General features: G+C 44.5%; 4 protein-coding genes and 1 non-coding gene across 7 annotated transcripts; 3 read left to right on the top strand and 2 right to left on the bottom strand.

Moving 5' to 3' along the window:
- Positions 1–1,160: 1,160 nt before the first annotated feature.
- Positions 1,161–3,432, bottom strand: LOC119225236 (protein C19orf12 homolog). Its single transcript, XM_037482970.2, has 3 exons — positions 2,760–3,432; positions 1,756–1,917; positions 1,161–1,606 (listed from the first exon to the last, which is right to left on the bottom strand). Exons 2-3 carry the CDS (start codon positions 1,913–1,915, stop codon positions 1,341–1,343), a joined length of 426 nt encoding a protein of 141 aa, XP_037338867.1. The 5' UTR covers positions 1,916–1,917; positions 2,760–3,432; the 3' UTR covers positions 1,161–1,340.
- Positions 3,433–3,507: 75 nt separating this feature from the next.
- Positions 3,508–5,958, top strand: si:ch211-260e23.9 (uncharacterized protein LOC555795 homolog). The gene is made up of 3 exons (XM_037482958.1): positions 3,508–3,652; positions 4,785–4,929; positions 5,008–5,958. Exons 2-3 carry the CDS (start codon positions 4,806–4,808, stop codon positions 5,409–5,411), a joined length of 528 nt encoding a protein of 175 aa, XP_037338855.1. The 5' UTR covers positions 3,508–3,652; positions 4,785–4,805; the 3' UTR covers positions 5,412–5,958.
- zgc:162297 (uncharacterized protein LOC555865 homolog) lies at positions 5,930–10,697 on the bottom strand. 3 transcript variants are annotated; one of them, XM_037482928.2, is made up of 7 exons: positions 10,425–10,697; positions 10,116–10,199; positions 9,749–9,831; positions 9,476–9,656; positions 9,247–9,397; positions 8,462–8,589; positions 5,930–6,219 (listed from the first exon to the last, which is right to left on the bottom strand). In XM_037482928.2, the coding sequence occupies exons 1-7, from the start codon at positions 10,459–10,461 to the stop codon at positions 6,029–6,031; spliced, it is 855 nt and encodes a 284-aa protein (XP_037338825.1). In that variant the 5' UTR covers positions 10,462–10,697; the 3' UTR covers positions 5,930–6,028. The 3 variants fall into 3 exon arrangements, with proteins under 3 accessions (XP_037338825.1, XP_037338843.1, XP_037338834.1); XM_037482946.2 differs by having other exon boundaries at positions 10,349–10,696; XM_037482937.2 differs by having other exon boundaries at positions 10,116–10,284; positions 10,420–10,696.
- Positions 10,698–10,813: 116 nt separating this feature from the next.
- Positions 10,814–16,576, top strand: ccne1 (cyclin E1). The gene is made up of 12 exons (XM_037482909.2): positions 10,814–11,105; positions 11,634–11,677; positions 11,928–11,997; positions 12,235–12,297; positions 12,416–12,582; positions 12,895–13,030; positions 13,154–13,300; positions 13,440–13,535; positions 13,749–13,883; positions 14,831–14,942; positions 15,031–15,188; positions 15,345–16,576. Exons 2-12 carry the CDS (start codon positions 11,664–11,666, stop codon positions 15,528–15,530), a joined length of 1,284 nt encoding a protein of 427 aa, XP_037338806.2. The 5' UTR covers positions 10,814–11,105; positions 11,634–11,663; the 3' UTR covers positions 15,531–16,576.
- A 1,914-nt stretch (positions 16,577–18,490) lies between these two features.
- Positions 18,491–18,562, top strand: trnap-agg (transfer RNA proline (anticodon AGG)). The gene has a single exon. It is a non-coding gene; the product is annotated as a tRNA-Pro (tRNA).
- Positions 18,563–19,022: the final 460 nt, after the last annotated feature.

Raw genomic sequence — 19,022 nt, 5'->3', positions numbered from 1 at the left:
CATTCACCGGTGTTTCTTCCTGCACCATGATGTCCACTTCTGAACGACGTGTTGGATGAAGAAGCGCTGATATTAAGACGTGCTTTCAGACGTCAGAGGGTGTTTGGGGACAGATCAGACCCTTTAGCTGTTCCCCACGAGTACCTGCATGAGAGGTATAGATTCTCTGGAGATGGAATCCGTTATTTGTGCAGACTGCTGGGTCTGAAGCCTGCTCTCACCATCTCACAGATGGTCTGTGTGGCACTGCGCTTTTTTGCAAGCAGCATGTTCTTATATTCGGGAGATGTCAAAACTGTAAATAAATGCACTATTTGCCGTACCGTCCAAAGTGTGTGCTTTGGCCCTGAAGTCCTTGGCACACATCTTCATTACCTTCCCTGGCCACAGAAGAATGTGTTACACCAAAGAGGATTTCCACAGTCCGTACACATGCAACATCCTCTGTTAAGGCACTTACCAGACTGCAAAATGCTTTTATATTTTATCTTGACTTGTTGCCAGGATCTTTGCTGTCCAGTCATGTTTGTTCTGTATGAACATTAATTGTAGAAAGATATTTAGAATTAGACACAACATAGAGATTTGTGTATATGGTTGTAAAACTTATGCTCGCATTATGGATAAAAATTAGGCCTCATTTTTTGGATACATTTCCAGAGGAGGTTTAATTCCCTCTGCTCAGTTTTGAAACAATCATATTAAAGCAATTAAAACAGAGTCCTAGTAAGGAGATATTTCTAAATCCTTCCGCATTCAGTCGGTCTGCGATTGTCTGCTTTTTCTCTTTGTTTAGTTACAGCTGCGTATTCCCTTTTTTGCGTATGATATGCTTAACTTCCTCATACATTTCATTATAAGTTGCTGTTCTCCATTTCTGCATCAGTAAATCTGTGATCGATATCGTGGTCTACTTAAGAAAGCCGTGGATGTGCACTTCCCAGGTATGTGCTCCTGGATCCTTCTCAGGGCGACTCGGCAAACGTGCAACCGATTAAGCCGCGATGGGCAGGTGCCACCAATTCAAGCGGCGCTTTATCACTTAGCCCCGATTTCTTTATTCTACTTTTGTGCAATACCCGGCCAGACTTTGATGGCTGAAATTGACCAGAACTATGACAACAACAAACCACAACATGTTTAAGTCACTGATGGATGGCTTGGTCTATAACAATACATTGCAATTTATTGATTTGAATTTTGTAGTGCAGTAAAAAAAGAAGTACAATATCTGCCTTTAAAGTGAAAACCTTCATGATCCAGTTTTTCGGGAGTACAAAAACACTTGGTGAGGATGTGTGGGCGGAGCCGATCCTTAAAAGGCCACGCCTCGTCACAACTCAGTCTTTATAGCGCACCTCGGATTGGAGCTGTGTTCTGACGTAGTTCAGCAACGCGGCGGTGACCTTCTGTTGGAGAGTGGCGTTGCCCATCACCAGGGCGATGAGCTGCGCCACGTCCGTCCAGTCCAGGTCCTTCAAGATGTCTGCGACGTTATCGTAGAGCTTCTGTTTCTGGGCCGCAGGCAACTCCATCAGGATCTGAGGCAGAGGCCTGAACTGTCCGCTGGTCAGCCAGCTGCCCAGGAGACCGCCCACTGCACCGCCTGGTAAAGTCAGAGGGGGGGGGGGGGGGGGGGTTTGTAACATGGGCCTGTTAGCATTGAGTTTACTCTCACCTCTACATGGTTGGCCACACTGCCTAACGTAAATCAGGAAACACGCTAGATCAGGTTTGGAACATATTTGTTCTTACCAACAGCGATCCCTGGAGGTCCACCGAGCATCCCGCCTACAAAGGCAGTTCCTCCTGCCAAAATGGCTCCTTTGGTGGAGTTTTTAACTGCCACCTCGATCTCCTGGTGGGATCCTATTTCACAGCACAGACGTACACAATCGTCCATTCGTGGAGCCATCCCTGCATTGATAGAAGAGGAAAATCAACTCTACTTTGGTGTTGGTTCAAAAAGTAAGCTGAGTGTTTACTCATGAGACAGTAGTCTCTTCACCAAAGCTAATCGGTGTACCAAGATCCAGGGACCTTTGGGCGATGCACGCAAACTGTTTACTGTTGTTCAGGCAGTGGTCGTCATACGAAAATAATGTTGAAATGATCTAAACTGCCTTCAGATACGTGACAGACCTCACGTCTCGGTTAGTTCGGTTTACACAACCATGTAAGAAGGAAACTGATGTCAGATACCTGAGCAGAATACACATCATACCATGACACGGCAGTACCCACTATGCTTTTGTTTCTCCTGGAATGAGGACAAACGAGGTACATTACATTACTCTATCAGACCAACTTGCCTTCGCTTTCACCTCTCACGTGTTTTGGCTTTTCTTTTTGCCTCTGATCGTCCAAACTCTCACACATGCATTTCCTTAATGAGCAGAGTTACAAAGACAGAGCCGTCCATTTGTTCTGCAAAGCAGCTATATTCCAAAGTGCTGCAGCCCTTTCCCTCTTAGGAGCGGTTTATATTTATGTGTAATTTATGCATACTTCAAGGGAAAGGGAAATCCCTCACTTCCGGCTGACCCACGTAAACAACAAGTTACAAGTTAAAATGACTTAATGTACTAGGTGGGAACGATAAGAATTTCAAAGATAACACACTACAATTACTTTCTGAATCTACAACGGTTAGTCTTAGTTTCGATTTTAAAAACTATTTAATCAAGCACCTCCGATTGCTTACATTAAGTATATTTAAACCACCCTTCTCTCAAGAATGTTTGAATTGTTACAAGTACCTTGAGTTGTGTCCTAAATGTGTTGAGCAGGTGTAGTTGTTGCTCTTTGTGCGCCTTCAGCTTAACGAGCGCACCAACTGGCCCCGCACTCTCACTTTGTGCGAAGCAGTCTTCCTACTTCCTGTTTCGCTATCAGAGAGTATGTGACGAACGACGCAGGCAAGATGAGTGACTGCTGCTGTTGTCACATTTCATCCGAGAATATCGCTTCTCACCGTTTCTTCGGCACTCCTGTTATCCCGGTTATCCCCCCGACGTAAACTACCCGATGGGGCAAGGGGCTTATTAAATGCACTTATTTGTTATAGTAGTACGTTCTGCGCGATTTGTCAGCCTCTGGGACGGTCTACAAAGTCTTTAACGATAATCCTGACTTCATAATCCTTACTTCACCACTACTATTTGTTCATAGTCCATTAACTCATCCATTCACATTATTGAAATAACTAAAAAAGCCTGCATTAAATTATTATGGTTGTCGCGTTGTTTCACAATAATGAACGGAGGCACTCTTCGGTGTAACGTGTCTTTTTCTAATCTACATCATTTCCGGTTTCTTGGTTGCTGCTCCACATGAGACGCCGATGGCCCTGAACGCGTATAAACCTCACACTGTTTATAAGAAGGAGGAAACAGGAAAAACAAACGTCGTGTCTCCTTCGATGTTTCACATGTGACTTCTTTGTCACATCCTTGACGCGAAGGAGCGGGTTGGTTCGTGGATGGGTGACGCATGTCCGGTCCCGCCTTTTTGGGCGGGGTTTTGTGACGTTTCAGGACGCGGAGAGGACTCTCTCTGACCAACGATTTCGACATCAAAACAACCTCCGAAGAGCAGCGAAATAGAGCACGACGGCTACACTCCAAAACACAAATACGTCCATCGCGATCAGGTCAGTCACAAGGTGACGTCATGTCTCACTGGACTGTCCCCTGTGGGCTCGGTACCAGCCGCCCGGCCTGCAGCTGTAATGAGTCGATGCGCGGGCAGTCAGCTGTTGATCTCTGTGAGGCGTGTTTACAGGCAGAGGACAGGCGGAAGGGAGGAAACACGGATCGATTGTGTAGATCCAGTGTTTCCCTTGCTTTTAACTTCAGAATGGAGGCGACCGGGTGGTAGTAGTAGTCGAGGAAAACAGTTCAGGGGGGTTCGGACATATTTATGTCAATGTGGAACTGCCGTGCGTGGAAAAATCCAATCCAATCCACTTTATTTGTATAGCACAGTTTAAACAAACAGCAAGGTTACCAAAGTGCTTTACAGAGATACATATAACACTAAAGAAAGACAAACAAACATCGATAGTGACAGCGACCCGAAAGACCACATCAGCTCTCATGGTGAATCAAAAGCCAGGGAATAAAAATATGTTTTTAATCGAGAAAAATAAGAACAAATACAAATTGCGATCCGTGATTTTCTAAGGCGACGACCGCAGCCACGAATTAACCATTGGGATTACGGCCATGCTATATATTTAGTGATATGTCCTGAGGGCACGAAACCGATAAGGTGCTCTCTGCACGGAACATTCCTTTGCGATCAGCTGACTTGGATTTGACAAGTAAACATACCACCCTCACACACTACTTAATAGTAAATAGGATGATGTCATTGTTTCTTTATCACTGACTTGATTTTATTGTGACATGGTGGATATCAATCTGTGTTGCCGTTACACGGTGTTGTTTTGCCTAAGAAACGCAATGAGATGCGATCCAGAGCCCAATAAACGACTGGCACCTAAAACCACAGATGTCAATGCAAGGAAAGGGAGTAACGGGGTCAACACTGTTTCAGCTCTAAACTACCCCCCCCCCCCCCCCCCCCCAAACTCCCACTGGGCGTCATAGAGACGGATGTCCACTGAAGACAGGTCTTTATTTAGCAGTTGCTAATCTGCCCCGGAGTCGAGTGACGAGGCTGACGAATGGTTACTCAGATCAACGATCTGTTGTTGTTGTTGTTGTCAGCTGCAATGAAACACTTGCACTACTTCATTATTTAATACTTCATTCTGTCAGGTTTGCAATAGAGGAACAACGATGATTGGGAAGATTTTTTCTCATCTGCTCGGGAACACCGGGGCCGACTTTGAGGCAACGGAAGACACTTCTGAGGAGCTGATAGAGTTTGAGGAGGGAGGATGGGTCGTCGTCAATCTCCCAGGTGAGAGAGCGTCCCGGCTGGAGGCGACACCTGCACAGGCCTTCATTCACATGTGGGATTTACATCTGTCCTCTGCAGGTTCCACTGGGATGAAAACAGATCTGTTTGAGCTGGGACGTGTCGACCGCACAGAGAACGGGCTGCTGATGGCCTCTCAGCCGGGTCCTCTGGAGAACCTACTGATCGAGCACCCCAGCATGTCTGTCTACCAGATGAGAAGCGGGGCGGAGGAAGAGCAGGAACAAGAAGTACTGCCAATGTGCCCGTCCAGCCGCATATCGTGGCATCTGGCGGCCTGGGGAGTCCCGCTACCCTGCACCGCCCAGCGGCTGGCGGCCAATAGGGCGAGGACCCGGGCGGAGCGGAAGAAGCTGAGCCGTGCGGCTCTGTGCAGGCAGAACCTGGCCAGCATGCGGTTGTCCCCGGGAGAGAGACGCCACGTCTCCTTCAAGCAGCCCTGCCACCGCCTCTGCAGCTACTGAGACTGGAGGAGCCTTGACTCCCTCTCCCTCACTCAGGTTCTTCTCCCCTCACAGTTACACGTGCACGTCCAGCACTGGACGTGAAACTATAGGTATTCATCGTTGTCGGGTAGTAACAAGTTGACCTTGATACAAAAATATGAAACATTTCAAGCAATACTGTTCTCCAAATGAATGGATTAACTATGATGCAGGTGGATTAAAGCATGTTTTCTGCAGGTTGGTCCTTTTCAGTATATTTTATACTTTGCTAGCTTTAGACATTCTTGTGAATGTGAGTGTATTAGAATATTATAACTGTCTCAGTCAGCAGTATTCATGCTGTGTGAAAAAACATCAGAATTTCTAAATATCGACGCTTCTTTTGTTTGACGTTAATTAGAGAAACCACTGTTCTGTATTCGGTCCATTTTTTTCCTCACCAGCAGGTTGGTACTCATTTCATTAATTTGACAAAAATCCCTAATTGAGTGCTTGTACAGTTGAAAATTATGTTTTTCTATTTGTGTGTTTTTATAAAATGATAATAAACATCTGGTTTCCTTAAGGTGGAATGTGTTTAATGTGGCCCTGCACACAGTCGTAGTACAAGTAAACATCTTTCAGGCGATATTCCCTTATTCCCGTAGGCCACGTATCTTCCCCATGAACCTCTTCACCAGCTCCGGGTCGACGGCATTGGCCCAGTGGCCTCCCTCCTTGAAATGAGACCCGATGATCATTCCGTTTGCATCGAGGTAGCGTTCCATGTTGTCGTAGGTCACTCCGGAACCAATCAGCACCGGGATTTTCACACACTGGGAAACCTCTGCAGGAACAGACAAAAACTGCTCAGTTGTAGCAGCTGCTGCTGCAGAGCGCACACACACTTCATAGGAAAAGAATTCTAGCCTCTCAGCATGGACGTCTCTGCAGTGCACTCATCTACACAAAGCACCAATGTGCTGCAGATTCAAAAGAGAAGCATCCAAGCTTTGTTAATGCTCAGAAATTGTCAATCCGATTTGAGCTGAAACTTTGAAATGAAAAAAACATCAGTTTTACTCGTCGCCTCAATTTTTCTCAGTCTGGGATCGGGAGGAGTGCACTCGGTGCGTTGCAATCTGCACACACACACCGCTGGATGCTCCCTAAGACCTGTCTCCACGAGGCATTTGTTTTTTCTACCACGTGGGAGAGACAGGTGGTTGCCATCCCAAACACGTAAACTAATGCAACGCATGGAAAGATGGATGTATCATTGATGTATTGAAACAACATTAGTTGGTGTCAGAGGGGATTTAGGAAAGGTGTGCCTAGAAGATGAGGTAAGAAAGGAGCAGGTTGATAAAGAAACTGAAATATGGAAGGCCACATAATGTGCATGTTTGACCCAGCTAGAGACAGAACAGGAGCTCTGTTGCAGTTCCTGGTCACAAATATTAAATATTTAAACGCATGTTGAATTTGTTAGCTACAATTTAATTGTATGCCATTCATCTGGCATTAGAGGCCGGGCTAGGTCCTCAGTGACTCCATGGCAGGACTCGTCAGGTATGTCCAATAAGATCTGCTATTAAATATATTGTCCAGTAATGAAAAGAGGCAATGGAATTACATTTATTTGGGTTTTGTCTCATTAGGTATCAGAGGAAATGAAGAGGACATACCAGTGGAACAATCACTAGAACAACATAGCCATCTGTATGGAGCAGTCCAAAGCAGAGGGAATGTATGGCAACGACAATAATACGAGACACAGGGGGAGGAAACAGGAGACAAAAGGGGACAAGATCAAGATCAAAAATAGGGCACAGCAACCTACACATGGTAGGAAAACATCCAACTAAACAGGAAAGGAGGGGTATGCTGGGAGGAATGAGAGGAGAACAGATGGCTGATACGCTGCAGAGGGGAAGAAGGATGTCTAGCACACACATGTCAAACTTGCGGCGCGCGGGCCTGATGACTTTGCTATTGTCAGAATTACTGAAATGTCCTCAGGCTCGACGTGTCTTTTTAATATCAATTTGTTTTGCACTCCCTCCCGTCGGCCAACGCGACGTCCACGCGTTTGACACCCTTGGTCTAGCAGGTGGAGGATGCCAAGTAATGCAACAAAAAGGATGGAAGCTGCTGTTGAAGACCACCGAAGAAGAAGAGAGACAGGTGGTGGGCTTCTCCTGATGGGCAATGGGGTCACTACTTTGTCCCTTTAGGTCCCTTTTAAATAAACTGGAATAACAGCAATCATGGGCAGTGGGATGTGCTCTTAAATTGTTTATTGAAATCTTGCATTGAACTTCTTTATGTGTACAGGACCCTAACTAGACATTGTGCTCACTTGTTCTGTCTATGTTGTAACATAGTAACAAAGTGTATCACACACATACATGTCACTCCCTGTAAGAGGAGCCTAACCCAGAGAGGCTGTGACCTCCACACTGCCCTGTGAGTCTCATTCTGTCTGACCAGTGTCAGATATTTGTGTTACTGACATAGCGAGTGCAAGAGAAAGAGATGGGGGTGAGTGTGTGTGTGTGTGAGTCAACACCTGTGAGTGTTGGCAGTCTTGCATGTTGTGCTGCAGAAACGGTGTGGAGTAGAAGGCCTGCTGTTGCTATGAGACAAGTACGGACGCTGACAAACTCTGGTAGACCACTGGTAGAATACCAGTATTAAGCTAAACACCATCGAGTAAAGAAAGTGCAAGTAATCCAGAGCATTCAGATACGTGAGAGTTGCAATACCGAAATTTAAAAATACTCATTTACTGAAAATATAGACTTTAACATAAAAAGTGCTGAAGTTGAATGTTCTTTAAGTATCAAAAGTAACAGATGTTTTATGTTGCTATGTTGTAAAAATGTGTTAATTATCTCCAGAGTATCTCCAGCTGATTGATTTGTTGGCCAGCGAGCTGTGAACACGTCAACGTACGAGGCACCTTGCACACGTGCACAGCACGGTAATTGAATCCTTTAAGTGTTTTACAATTTCCATAAAACAAATAATTCACTGAAAAGGAGATCGTTAAATGAAACAAATCAATGTTGTTAGCCGACAATAACCTCGAAGCTCCCGTGGGTCCGCCTGTGCTCCGGTGGCCGCTCCTGTGATGATGAGTCCGTCCGAGAGGAAGAACTCGGCGGCGCGCGCCGTCTCTTCGATGCTCACGTCCGACGTCAGGGCGTGGGAGCTGGGGACAAGTGTACGCGTTACATCAGCTCGCTTACCTCTCTGTCCCTCTCCGATATACACTAATCGACATGCATTTATTCTAATTGGTTAATGTATTTGCGTGGAATTATTCATATTTCCATACTAGAAATTCACCAATAAAGGAATACATTGATGATGTATAAAGAGAGAGATTCATCGAGATACATCGAGCTAAACCGAGACTATCGCACTTTCAGGCCGCACCTGCAGCTCTCTTACATTTCAAAGTTAAAAAAAGATATATTCTATCATTAAAATAGGTCAGAGTACAAATGAAGGATTTGTGCCTTTAAACTTCCTTTGATCCTCCGCAGTCAGACAAATGCGGGCTTCAATTTGATGTTTATGGTTAAATACAAATGTCAAATCTGCCCAAACCAAAACCAAGCAAATTCATGAAGCTACTGAAAACTCTAATCCCCGAAAAGCTATTTCTATGAATCTTTATTTACCAGCAGTTGGTCCTGCTGAATATTTTAGTATCATGGGAGTTCAATAAGATCCAAGTGAACCACAACGTTGCTTTGCTTGAGATATCAAGTGTCAAATATGCTCTCAGTTTACTCATCAGCAAACTGATCAGTGGCTCATCAGCTTTGACTTATTAATTAATCCGTACAGATGAGGATCTCACCTGTGCTTCTTTTTGATGTCGGTGAAGATCTGCACGCGTTCAGCGCCGATCTGCTTGCGATATCTCAGCAAGTCCCCAGCGCAGGCGTTCAGGAGACCCTCATCGGCCACGTGAGAAAAGACGAAACCCTCGGCCCTGATGAAATCCAGACCTGTGACGTCACAATACTACGGTTGACCAACGGAAGAAGTCAAGTAGCAAATAGCGGTAGGTTTTTAACAACCTTAACCTGAAGCCAGAGCTACGGCCATGGCCTGCTGGTTAGCAGAAGACAGTATTTGGACTCCGAGCGGCAGGCGAGGACAGACGCCTCTCACAGCAGCGCACACTGCGGTCATACAGGCGCACACCTCGGGGCCCACGGAGAAACAGTAAGGGACGTCGTGCATGTTCTCAATGATCAGCCCGTCCTGAGAGAGGGGTTCACAGGAATGGTCACCGCCTTCTGCTGGAAGATTTCAAAAATGGTGTGAAGGAATATACACAGAGAGAAAGGACTTACGATCCCTGCTTTGCTGTACATCTCTGCCTCTCTGCAGGCTTCTTCGGTGATCTGGGACATTTTCATGCAACCCATCGGGGTTCCTGAGATAGACAAAACCTGGTTACAAACAGTATAAGCCATTTCAAATTGTGGCTCCCAAAATCTGCAGTGATGCAATGCACACTCTGTGTCCAAGTACTTGACTTCAGTTATACTATTTTATTCCATGTTACACTAGTCCACTATTGAAATATAAAACGGTAAGATTTTACTAAATATGTTAATTTGTTAAGAGTAACTAGTTACAAAATGTCCACACTAAAGTAAATGACAGTTAAAATAGTGTTTTTCACAGTGTGGGCTCAGGTGGTGCAGCTCGGATTACCTGGCAAGGCTTTGACATGAATCATTCCAATAACCACAGACTTCAGGCGTCCAAATAGATCCAAAAACTTCATGATCTTGTTTTCTGGGGAGCAACCACAGAGTGGAGAGAAAATGAAATATCTTGCTTGTCTCCGCAAGGGGATCACGTGACTGGCCAAGGGTCAATTCTGGTAAATCAAACAAAAAAAAGTCAATAATAAACACCAAAGGTTTGAGCAGAAAATCTAGTACCTCTTTTCGCTGCAAATGGAATCAAAACTGATTTCCAGTTAATCAAGTTTGCGAACAGAAAAGGGGCGTACGTTACGTTTTTGCGGTGGAGACGTATTGTTACGTGGACCCATGGGCACGGCTGCTGCTCCGGCGCGCTAACATTGCGATTATTCGCTAAATAACAAATGCGCCTAATGTGACAGTGAGAGACAACCCCGTGTGGAGTCCACACGACGAGCAGCCCCTGTTATCTCACCGCAACTCGGTCGCGTATTTCTTTATTTCTGGGTTTAATCGAAAGGAGTACGCCTTTGTTTACATCCGACAGACTAGCCACGCGGTGCGCGAGCACTTCCTCTTTGGAAGCCCCGCCCCCTGCCGCTGTCACCGCCGCGGTCACGCCTCCTAGTTTTGCCGGCTAATTTATTAACGTGTTTTTCATTTTCTTTAGCACAATATACATGAACCATATGCAAACTACGTCGCTCGCACGTGACGTAGATGCGAGACGGAGGTGAATTGAGTGGAATTTGGAGCTTAGAGAGGCGGTGGAGCTCGAGGTTTAGCGCCAATTTAAATCCACTCCTCCGTGACGCGGACGCTTCGAGTCATCTGTTCCCTACAAGGCGCCAGATCAGAGCAGGCAGCCCGGCCGGGACACACACACACACACAAACCCGCAGGGAGACACGGAGAGAGAGCACCCACAATCCACTCCAAGTGCCACACTATTCTTATTTATCTCAACAGTGAACTCCGAGAGAAGCATCTTGAGGTGAGTGAATCGCTGCGTTAAACGTCCACCCGAGTGATGTCGAGCTCTACTTCGTGTAGCTGTGCCGACTTACAAATGCTAACAGAACTACAACTGCAACAGGTTGGACTCTGAAGGAAAGTTTAGATTTCTAAGTCCACAGGTGACTTTAAAAGAGTGATTATGTTCAGTCCGGTGGTTCGATGCTATGAATTGAGGACACAGGCCGTCTCAGCTGTCCTTAGGCCATTATGTGACACGCCAGCTGTCTCGGGTTTGGGGGGAAATAACCAGTTGTTTCTTAAAACAGCTGAAATAAAGCCGTGGAGCAGCCAGAACGGTGTCTTCCGTTCGTCTGCGGCTGTTTAGTAGCAAATACCCGCGTTACGTGGCGCCACTTTCCGCCACTTTTACCATGTCGAGTCGTTTCCATTTCCCCGCGCCAGGCAGCTCGCGCTTTGTCAGGAGGAGGGAGTCGCGAGTGGGGGTTGGGAGTGTGCGAAATGTGCCCGAACCCCCAAATAACACGCAAACCCGTCTCATTCACAGGTCTACACGGCAGCCGACACGTTATATAGAATGCGAGGAACACGGTGAGTTTCGTATTTACGTCATTCAGGGCTTCTTTGTGTGTGTGTGTGTGTGTGTGTGTGTGCGCGCGCGCGTGTCTGTGTGTGACGACAGAACATAAAAGTTGAGTGGATGGAGCTTTAGCCGTCTGGCTAGTTAGCTCGATGCTATGCATCGCATTTGGACCGGATTAACCCGTCCCGCTCGTTGGAGTGTTTTGTGTCAACTGCACAAACTTACAGCGTGTTCGGTCCCCTCTTGTGTTGTCTACAGGGAAGAGACAGAACCCACGTCCACAGAAAATACAGCGCGACCGAGAAAGAGGAAGGCAGATGTTGCCATTGTGAGTACCAGTAGTGTGAACAGGCCCACACATCAACTTTCTGCTACTTTTTAACTTTCATCTGTTACTCATTGCTAGCTGCAGAGTGTCAACCGATTGATGCTCTATTACATATGTTGCTTTTTTAAAAATTGAGTGTACCTGGTAACCTGTTGGACAGTTTCCATTTACCTTCCATGTTTTGAATCACATGGATGAATCAATAAATTAATATTGACCCTTTTTCTTTCTCCTCAGTATTTGCATGATGTGGATGAGGAGGTAGCAGAGATGACGAAGAAGAAGCAGCGGGACTGCGAGGTAGGTTTTGTCATCCAGCGCCTCCGTTCTGTTCATGTATCTTTGGCAAAGTTGCATGTTTTCTCCTCTTGGTGGGTATCGTGTCATTGCTCATCTCTTCCCTCTCTCTCCTGTCAAGCTGGGCTGGAGTCCCGATGCCGGTTGCACGAGTCCCCAGAGGTGGATCCCCACACCAGATCAGGAAGAGGACCAACCGGTTGCCCTCATAAACGCGGGTTTCCCCCACTACAACTTCCACAATGTGCTTGTAACGCCTGTTCGTTGCGCACCTCTTCCTGCACTGTGGTGAGTACAGGAGTTGCTTATTGCAGGTTAGCCTTCACATCACACAGCCAGCGGCACATGTTGGAGATAAATGAAGCTCTGCTTGTTGTCTTTTACATTAGACCCTTTCCTTTTTTTAATCCCTTAACCCCCCCCCTAACCAGGTCTAAGACAGTGCTATAGGAACTAGATAGAAATGAGTGCTCCATATTTTAATATATCTTGCTGCCACAAGAGAACCACACTTGAAATGCAAGTGATTTGCGTGTGTTTCACAACAATGGGGGTTGTATCAATACTTTTTTCACCATGGTGTCCGTCTGTTTTCATCAGCTGGGCGAGTAAAGATGTGGTGTGGAACAACATGTTGGAGAAGGATAAAACCTACACCAGAGATGTGCACGTGATGGAAAAACATCCTCATCTGCAGCCCAAGATGCGAGCCGTCCTCCTGGACTGGCTCATGGAGGTCTGTGGCGCGTCTCTGTGACCAGTCCAACATGTCTCTTAGTGACAACACAATGCACTAATAGTGAGCCTACCGATGAACAGGCTTTCTAGCTCTGATGTTCCGTTTGTGTGCGTGTTTTAGGTGAGTGAGGTGTACAAGCTGCACAGGGAGTCGTACCACCTGGCCCAGGACTACTTTGATCGCTTCATGGCCACGCAGAGAAATATCTTCAAATCCACGCTGCAGCTCATAGGCATCACCTGTCTCTTCATCGCTGCCAAAGTAGAGGTGAGAAAGGGTCGGTGGCACAGAGTTGGTCTCTGGTTGTGTCTCAGCCTGAAGTTCCTTCTTGTTGTGTTTGGTATGTTTTGGTTGGAATAATGCTTAATCTCCTGTGTTCTCTTGTTGTTTTCTCTCCATCCCCCAGGAGATGTACCCTCCCAAGGTCCACCAGTTTGCCTATGTCACAGACGAGGCCTGCACTGAAGATGAGATTCTCAGTATGGAAATCATTATTATGAAGGTGAAGAACATGTACACGTGAATCGTATTGTACTTGCGTATTCCAAACCTGTTTAACTACATTTGAGTTCCCTGTTATATGCTTTTACAAAAATAGGTCAAAACTCCCAAGCTAGAGTTTTGGGAAATGTTTTGCCCCTTTGCAACCCTAGTCATGTGGCTGTCTGTTATGGTTTTTACTCCAGCATCTGCTCTTTCTGTGTTTGTAACACAGGAGCTCAAGTGGAGCCTCAGCCCACAGACTCCCATCTCCTGGCTCAATGTCTACATGCAGGTGGCCTACCTAAAGGAAACAGACGAGCTGCTCATCCCCAAATATCCGCAGACCACCTTCACACAAATCGCAGAGGTATGTGGTGATGTCCGTCTGCCTCACTAAGCAACTGATGAACCAATCTTCAATAACAAGCGTTGACTCAACGTGAGGTTTTAGTAGGGCTGGGCGGTATGCCCAAAAAATCCATATTACGGTATTAAGAAACATTCTGATGGTTTTCCGGTATATCACAGGATTCATTGACCCCAAAAACGATCGTAGCTACCCGAACAGCTGCTCGTTGGATTTTCAGTGTTATCATTTATTTTGACAAACAATAGATGTATCATTTTGAATTACTAGTATGATGCTCACTGTCTAAAAAAGGCAAATGGAACGTTTCACATTTTCACTCAACAGTACCAACAAGATGGTTTCTCTTTGTCACCATATTTACAGTTGAAAAGTTCTCTTTGCTTCTATTGGTCGAGGTAGGAGGGAACACAAATAAATCCAAACATGCCAGTCTTTCTGATGGCCACTGGGAGAAGTCATTGGTAATTGTCCACACTACAAGATATGGAATATTTAATCCACCTGATGTGTCTGGTTGTGATATTGTGTGACCTAATGTTGCACACTGTATTCATACTAAAAGAGTACTACACACTATACGTTAAAAATAATATTTTAGTGTCAATACTATAATACAATACACGCCGCCTGCGCGCATTGACTGCAGGAAGCGGGACTGCTCGGGGCATAGAGACATGAGTCTCCTTTAAAACAGAAAATCTAAATTGTTGTTTAAAATGACCATTTGTGCGGAACTGCCTGCGGGGAAAGTAACTTTCAGACTTTTTATGGGGGGAGTAGGGGAAACGACTTTTCAAATCCACTGCTCTACTTATTGCTCTGTAATTCAGCTTTTAGAAGAAAAGTTCTCATTTATTCAGAAATTGAACTGTATCGCGGCTTATTTCCTCATTCAGAATTGCGCAGATATTTGATTGCCATTTGTTTTTCTTTTCTCTCTGTAGCTGTTGGACCTGTGTATGCTCGATGTGCGATGCCTTGAGTTTTCCAATGGCGTCCTTGCTGCCTCAGCGCTGTTTCACTTCTCCTCCCTGGAGCTAGTGGAAAATGTCTCTGGTAAAAAGATAACGGCAAACAACACAAAGTTTGCTTTAGAATGTATTTTCCTTTTTCCTCACTCTGCTCCTTTCCTCTATCCTTGCAGCTCTGAAGAGGGTGGAGGTGGAGCAGTGCGTCCGGTGGATGGTGCCATTCGCTATGGCACTGCGCGAGGTCGGTGGCTCTTCTATGAAAACGTTCACAGGAATCCCTGTAGATGACATGCACAATATCCAGACGCACGTCTCCTACATATCGTGGTTGGTGAGTGAAATGACTGAAAATGAAATTAAAAAGGCTATAGATGGATGGGTTATTAAAGTTGTGGTCTTAAAAAGTTATATATACACACATTTATTTTAAAGTGTAATAGTAAAGAATGCATTGCAAAACTAAATGTGTGGGTTTTGCTGTGTACAGGATAGGGCCTACTCTTACCAGGACGTGGAGTTGGAGCGGCACGTCAATTGCCCCGTGCCTTCGGGTGTCCTGACTCCTCCCCAGAGCAGCGAGAAAACCGAGGAGTCAGTCCGAGTGGACACTGCAGTGCTGAAGATCCTACCCAGGATTCGTACTCCATCCCCACCAGGGTGCATACCAAAATAGTGAGGAAAACACAAGTGGGATTTGCGGCCATCTGGAGAGTTTCAGTCTTACATTTTAGTTGTGGGCGGAAGCAAAACCCAACTTAAGTCTGAACAGCGGTGCCACGGAAGTACCTGGTCACACAGGTACAATGGATTTTCAGTGGGGGACATCTGATGAGAATATCATATTTTTTGCCCTTTTACAAGCCATGCTGATTACTTGGATCCAGTTGCTTTTAAATCTCCCTGTCGGGGTTAGGCACGTATAGACCACATTGGAGAAACAGTGAGGAAATGGTTTGGATGCCCCCCTTCCACCTTCCCAGGAATCCTATTTAACCCTCCATTAGGATAAAAACACAAAGCGAAGGGCTGTTAGGGATGGTCCTGCCCACAAGGATGGATATTTAGATATATATCTTAAATTTGTTGAACAGCATTGCATACAAATGTTCGCATTAACTGCCAATAACGTGTGTGTGTGTGTGTGTGTGTGTGTGTGTTTAGTGGCCTCAATTGCCCAAAAACTATTCCTAGAGTCATATTTGGCTCTTTGTGCTGCTATAAAAGTGGGCTTTGCATGATTGAGGGGAAAAGTAGACGTGTCTGAAATTGTGATTGTTTTTGTTTCTACTACATTTTATTGTAGGGGGACCAGTAGCTTGGCTACCTAAATGGACAAGTGAACCAGCCAGGCTTCAGAAGCTAAAATATTGATTGTATTTAACTTTTTCCAATTTTTATCCTAACCTGCATTTTGTTTCCAAACACAATGTAAGAATTTTATTTGACCTTTTTTAAATAAAATGCTGCTACATATTTTTCATTTTAGGTAGTTTCTGAAGTCTTAAATTGATTTTAACATTTTGAAATTGTTGAACAAATTATTCTGTTGACTGTTTTCATGGACTTTAGTAGTGTCAGTGTTATGATAGTTTGTATGCCCTTTTTTAATGTTCTCAAGAAAAATGGGAAATAAACCATCAAAGCATCATAATACAATTACAATCCTTACTACTATCATAGTAGGCACAAACCTCAACTTCCTTTATGAGCTGTAATCCACATGGTTATGAGAATTATTGCTGGATATGCCAATTTAGTACAATCCACTTTGTGAGCTTACAGTAGCAGAGCCATACATTTTACCAGAGTTCTAAGGATGTTAAAACAAATCTTTAGGCAGAAACCTCAACTTTAGGAGTCTTGTTTTCTGTTCCCTTATGAGCTGACAAGAGCTGTAATCCACATGAGGTTTAAAGATTACTATTGACATAAAATCTCTAGTCTCTTTAGAGACTAACAAAAATTTACTCCTTTGACTATAGATCTTTAAGCCATTTGTTGGCTCGTTGGTATAGCGGTATGATTCTCGCATTGGTTGTGAGAGGTCCTGTGTTCAAATCCTGGAAGAGCCTGGAAGAACTTGATGGTGGTATGTGTTATGTTAAATATGTGATTGACTGAATTGAGTAGTTACAATTTTGTTAACAATCTATGTCCATAGAAGTATTAAAACTAGAGTTGAGCCGGACACTGCTGAAACGGGGCTTGTTAAGACGTGACGCTTAAGAATGCAACTCGCGTTCCTTCTCTGCCTGTCGGAGATTTTTTTTTTTTCAGTTGGCTCTAACCAGTTTTTTTTTACTTCACGCACTGACCTACTCTCTCTCCCTCCTTCCTCTCTCTGCCGGTCATGCCGTAATTTTTTTTACCGTCTGCCCCCTCTTCACGCACTCAGTTTGTGACGTTGACTAGTTGTGTTAAATAACTAATATTAATATTACAAATTAAGACACACACACACACTTCCCCTCTCTCTCATATGATCATCAGTGATACAGAATGATGAGTGATACAGAGTCAGAGTGCTTCAGCTGTCAAAGCACCACCAGTCAGTTTGCTTAACCTTGCAGGACAGTGAGGGTCAAATCAGTGACAATGAAAATAATAAAATTATAGTTTTTATATTTAAAATGAAAGCGATTACAAAGGAAATGTTTACGCTTTTTTAATGTATGGAAAAATCCTTTTATATATGTCAATGAAAAAATCCCACTTAAAAAAACTGACCGCCATTACATTATATGCAGGGGTCGCAGCGCACCACACTTTGGGAATCCCTGCTGTAGAGCATCAGTTAAAGCTGCTTGTGAAGCGATCATCTCTTCCTTCTAGTTCAGTTATAGCATTAAATAAACATAAGAATTAAGAAGGGATGCTGTTTTAACCGTAGAAATGCGTCAGTAAAGTACTCTGTTTTTAAGTTCATGTATGATTGGTCATATCACCTGTTAATCAAGCTCCCTGCAAAGGGTCAATTGCATGCTTTAAAAAGAGCATAACGGTTAAAGCCCAGCCCATTTCAAGACAACCTGATAACTTACAGGTTAAATCCTGCCTACGTCCGGGTTAAGTCACGCCCACTCCTGGGTTAGGCCCCGCCCAATCCGAGTACAGATACAGATAATTCATATGGTTCAACAGATACAGATAATGCTGTACTCACTCATCTCTAGTAGTTACAATTGTGTTAACGATCACTAATTTTCTTATTTTGCTCGAATAATAACGGACAATGCAATCATCAAGTTCTTCCGGGATCGTCCGGGATTTGAACCCGGGACCTCTTGCACCCAAAGCGAGAATCATACCCCTAGACCAACGAGCAGAGAAATGGCTCAGAGATCTATGTCAACGTGACAAGATCCATTACAACAGGGCAAGAGAATAACTTCATGGTTGCTTTTTCTGTTATTGTTGGAGAAAAATAAGTGATTGTTAACAAAATTGTACCAACCCAATTTAGTTCATCTATGTTCTTGAGTATTGAAACTGTTTAAAAAACAACCAAGCACAACAACTCAGTAGGAAAAAACAGGCATTTTGCTGACCAAGTCTAGAGATACGCTGCTTAAATTCTCTTGCCCAGTTACAAGGGATCTTGTCACGTTGACATCGATTGTTCAGCCATTTGTCGGCTCGTTGGTCTAGGGGTATGATTCTCGCTTAGGGTGCGAGAGGTCCTGGGTTCAAATCCCGGACGAGCCCGGAAGATCTTGATGGTTGCATTGTCTGTCATTATTCGAGCAAAATAAGTAAATGTTAACAAAATTGTAAAAATCCAATTTAGTTCATCTATGTTCTTGAGTATTGAAACTGTTTAAAAAACAACCAAGCACAACAACTCAGTAGGAAAAAACAGGCATTTTGCTGACCAAGTCTAGAGATACGCTGCTTAAATTCTCTTGCCCAGTTACAAGGGATCTTGTCACGTTGACATCAATCGTTCAGCCATTTGTCAACTCGTTGGTCTAGGGGTATGATTCTCGCTTAGGGTGCGAGAGGTCCCGGGTTCAAATCCCGGACGAGCCCGAAAGAACTTCATGGTTGCATTGTCTGACATTATTCGAGCAAAATAAGTGAATGTTAACAAAATTGTAAAAATCCAATTTAGTTCATCTATGTTCTTGAGTATTGAAACTGTTTAAAAAACAACCAAGCACAACAA

The sequence above is a fragment of the Pungitius pungitius genome, chromosome 4 (genome assembly GCF_949316345.1).
Source record: "Pungitius pungitius chromosome 4, fPunPun2.1, whole genome shotgun sequence".
Classification (NCBI taxonomy): domain Eukaryota; kingdom Metazoa; phylum Chordata; class Actinopteri; order Perciformes; family Gasterosteidae; genus Pungitius; species Pungitius pungitius.
Note: the sequence above shows the minus strand (reverse complement) of the source record. Positions and strands in the feature narration are given on the sequence as shown.

What these genes read in the sequence shown, in the direction of transcription:
- LOC119225236 (XM_037482970.2), bottom strand. Translation starts at nt 1,915, where the DNA reads ATGGCTCCACGAATGGACGATTGTGTACGTCTGTGCTGTGAAATAGGA. An exon ending in ACCTCCAGGGATCGCTGTTG is followed by an intron (nt 1,607 to 1,755) that starts GTAAGAACAAAT and finishes TGACTTTACCAG; the next exon opens with GCGGTGCAGTGGGCGGTCTC.
- si:ch211-260e23.9 (XM_037482958.1), top strand. Translation starts at nt 4,806, where the DNA reads ATGATTGGGAAGATTTTTTCTCATCTGCTCGGGAACACCGGGGCCGAC. An exon ending in GGTCGTCGTCAATCTCCCAG is followed by an intron (nt 4,930 to 5,007) that starts GTGAGAGAGCGT and finishes TGTCCTCTGCAG; the next exon opens with GTTCCACTGGGATGAAAACA.
- zgc:162297 (XM_037482928.2), bottom strand. Translation starts at nt 10,461, where the DNA reads ATGGGTCCACGTAACAATACGTCTCCACCGCAAAAAC. An exon ending in TGTACAGCAAAGCAGGGATC is followed by an intron (nt 9,657 to 9,748) that starts GTAAGTCCTTTC and finishes CCCCTCTCTCAG; the next exon opens with GACGGGCTGATCATTGAGAA. An exon ending in GACATCAAAAAGAAGCACAG is followed by an intron (nt 8,590 to 9,246) that starts GTGAGATCCTCA and finishes ACTTGTCCCCAG; the next exon opens with CTCCCACGCCCTGACGTCGG.
- ccne1 (XM_037482909.2), top strand. An exon ending in TCCTGGACTGGCTCATGGAG is followed by an intron (nt 13,031 to 13,153) that starts GTCTGTGGCGCG and finishes TGCGTGTTTTAG; the next exon opens with GTGAGTGAGGTGTACAAGCT. An exon ending in TCTCCTACATATCGTGGTTG is followed by an intron (nt 15,189 to 15,344) that starts GTGAGTGAAATG and finishes TGCTGTGTACAG; the next exon opens with GATAGGGCCTACTCTTACCA.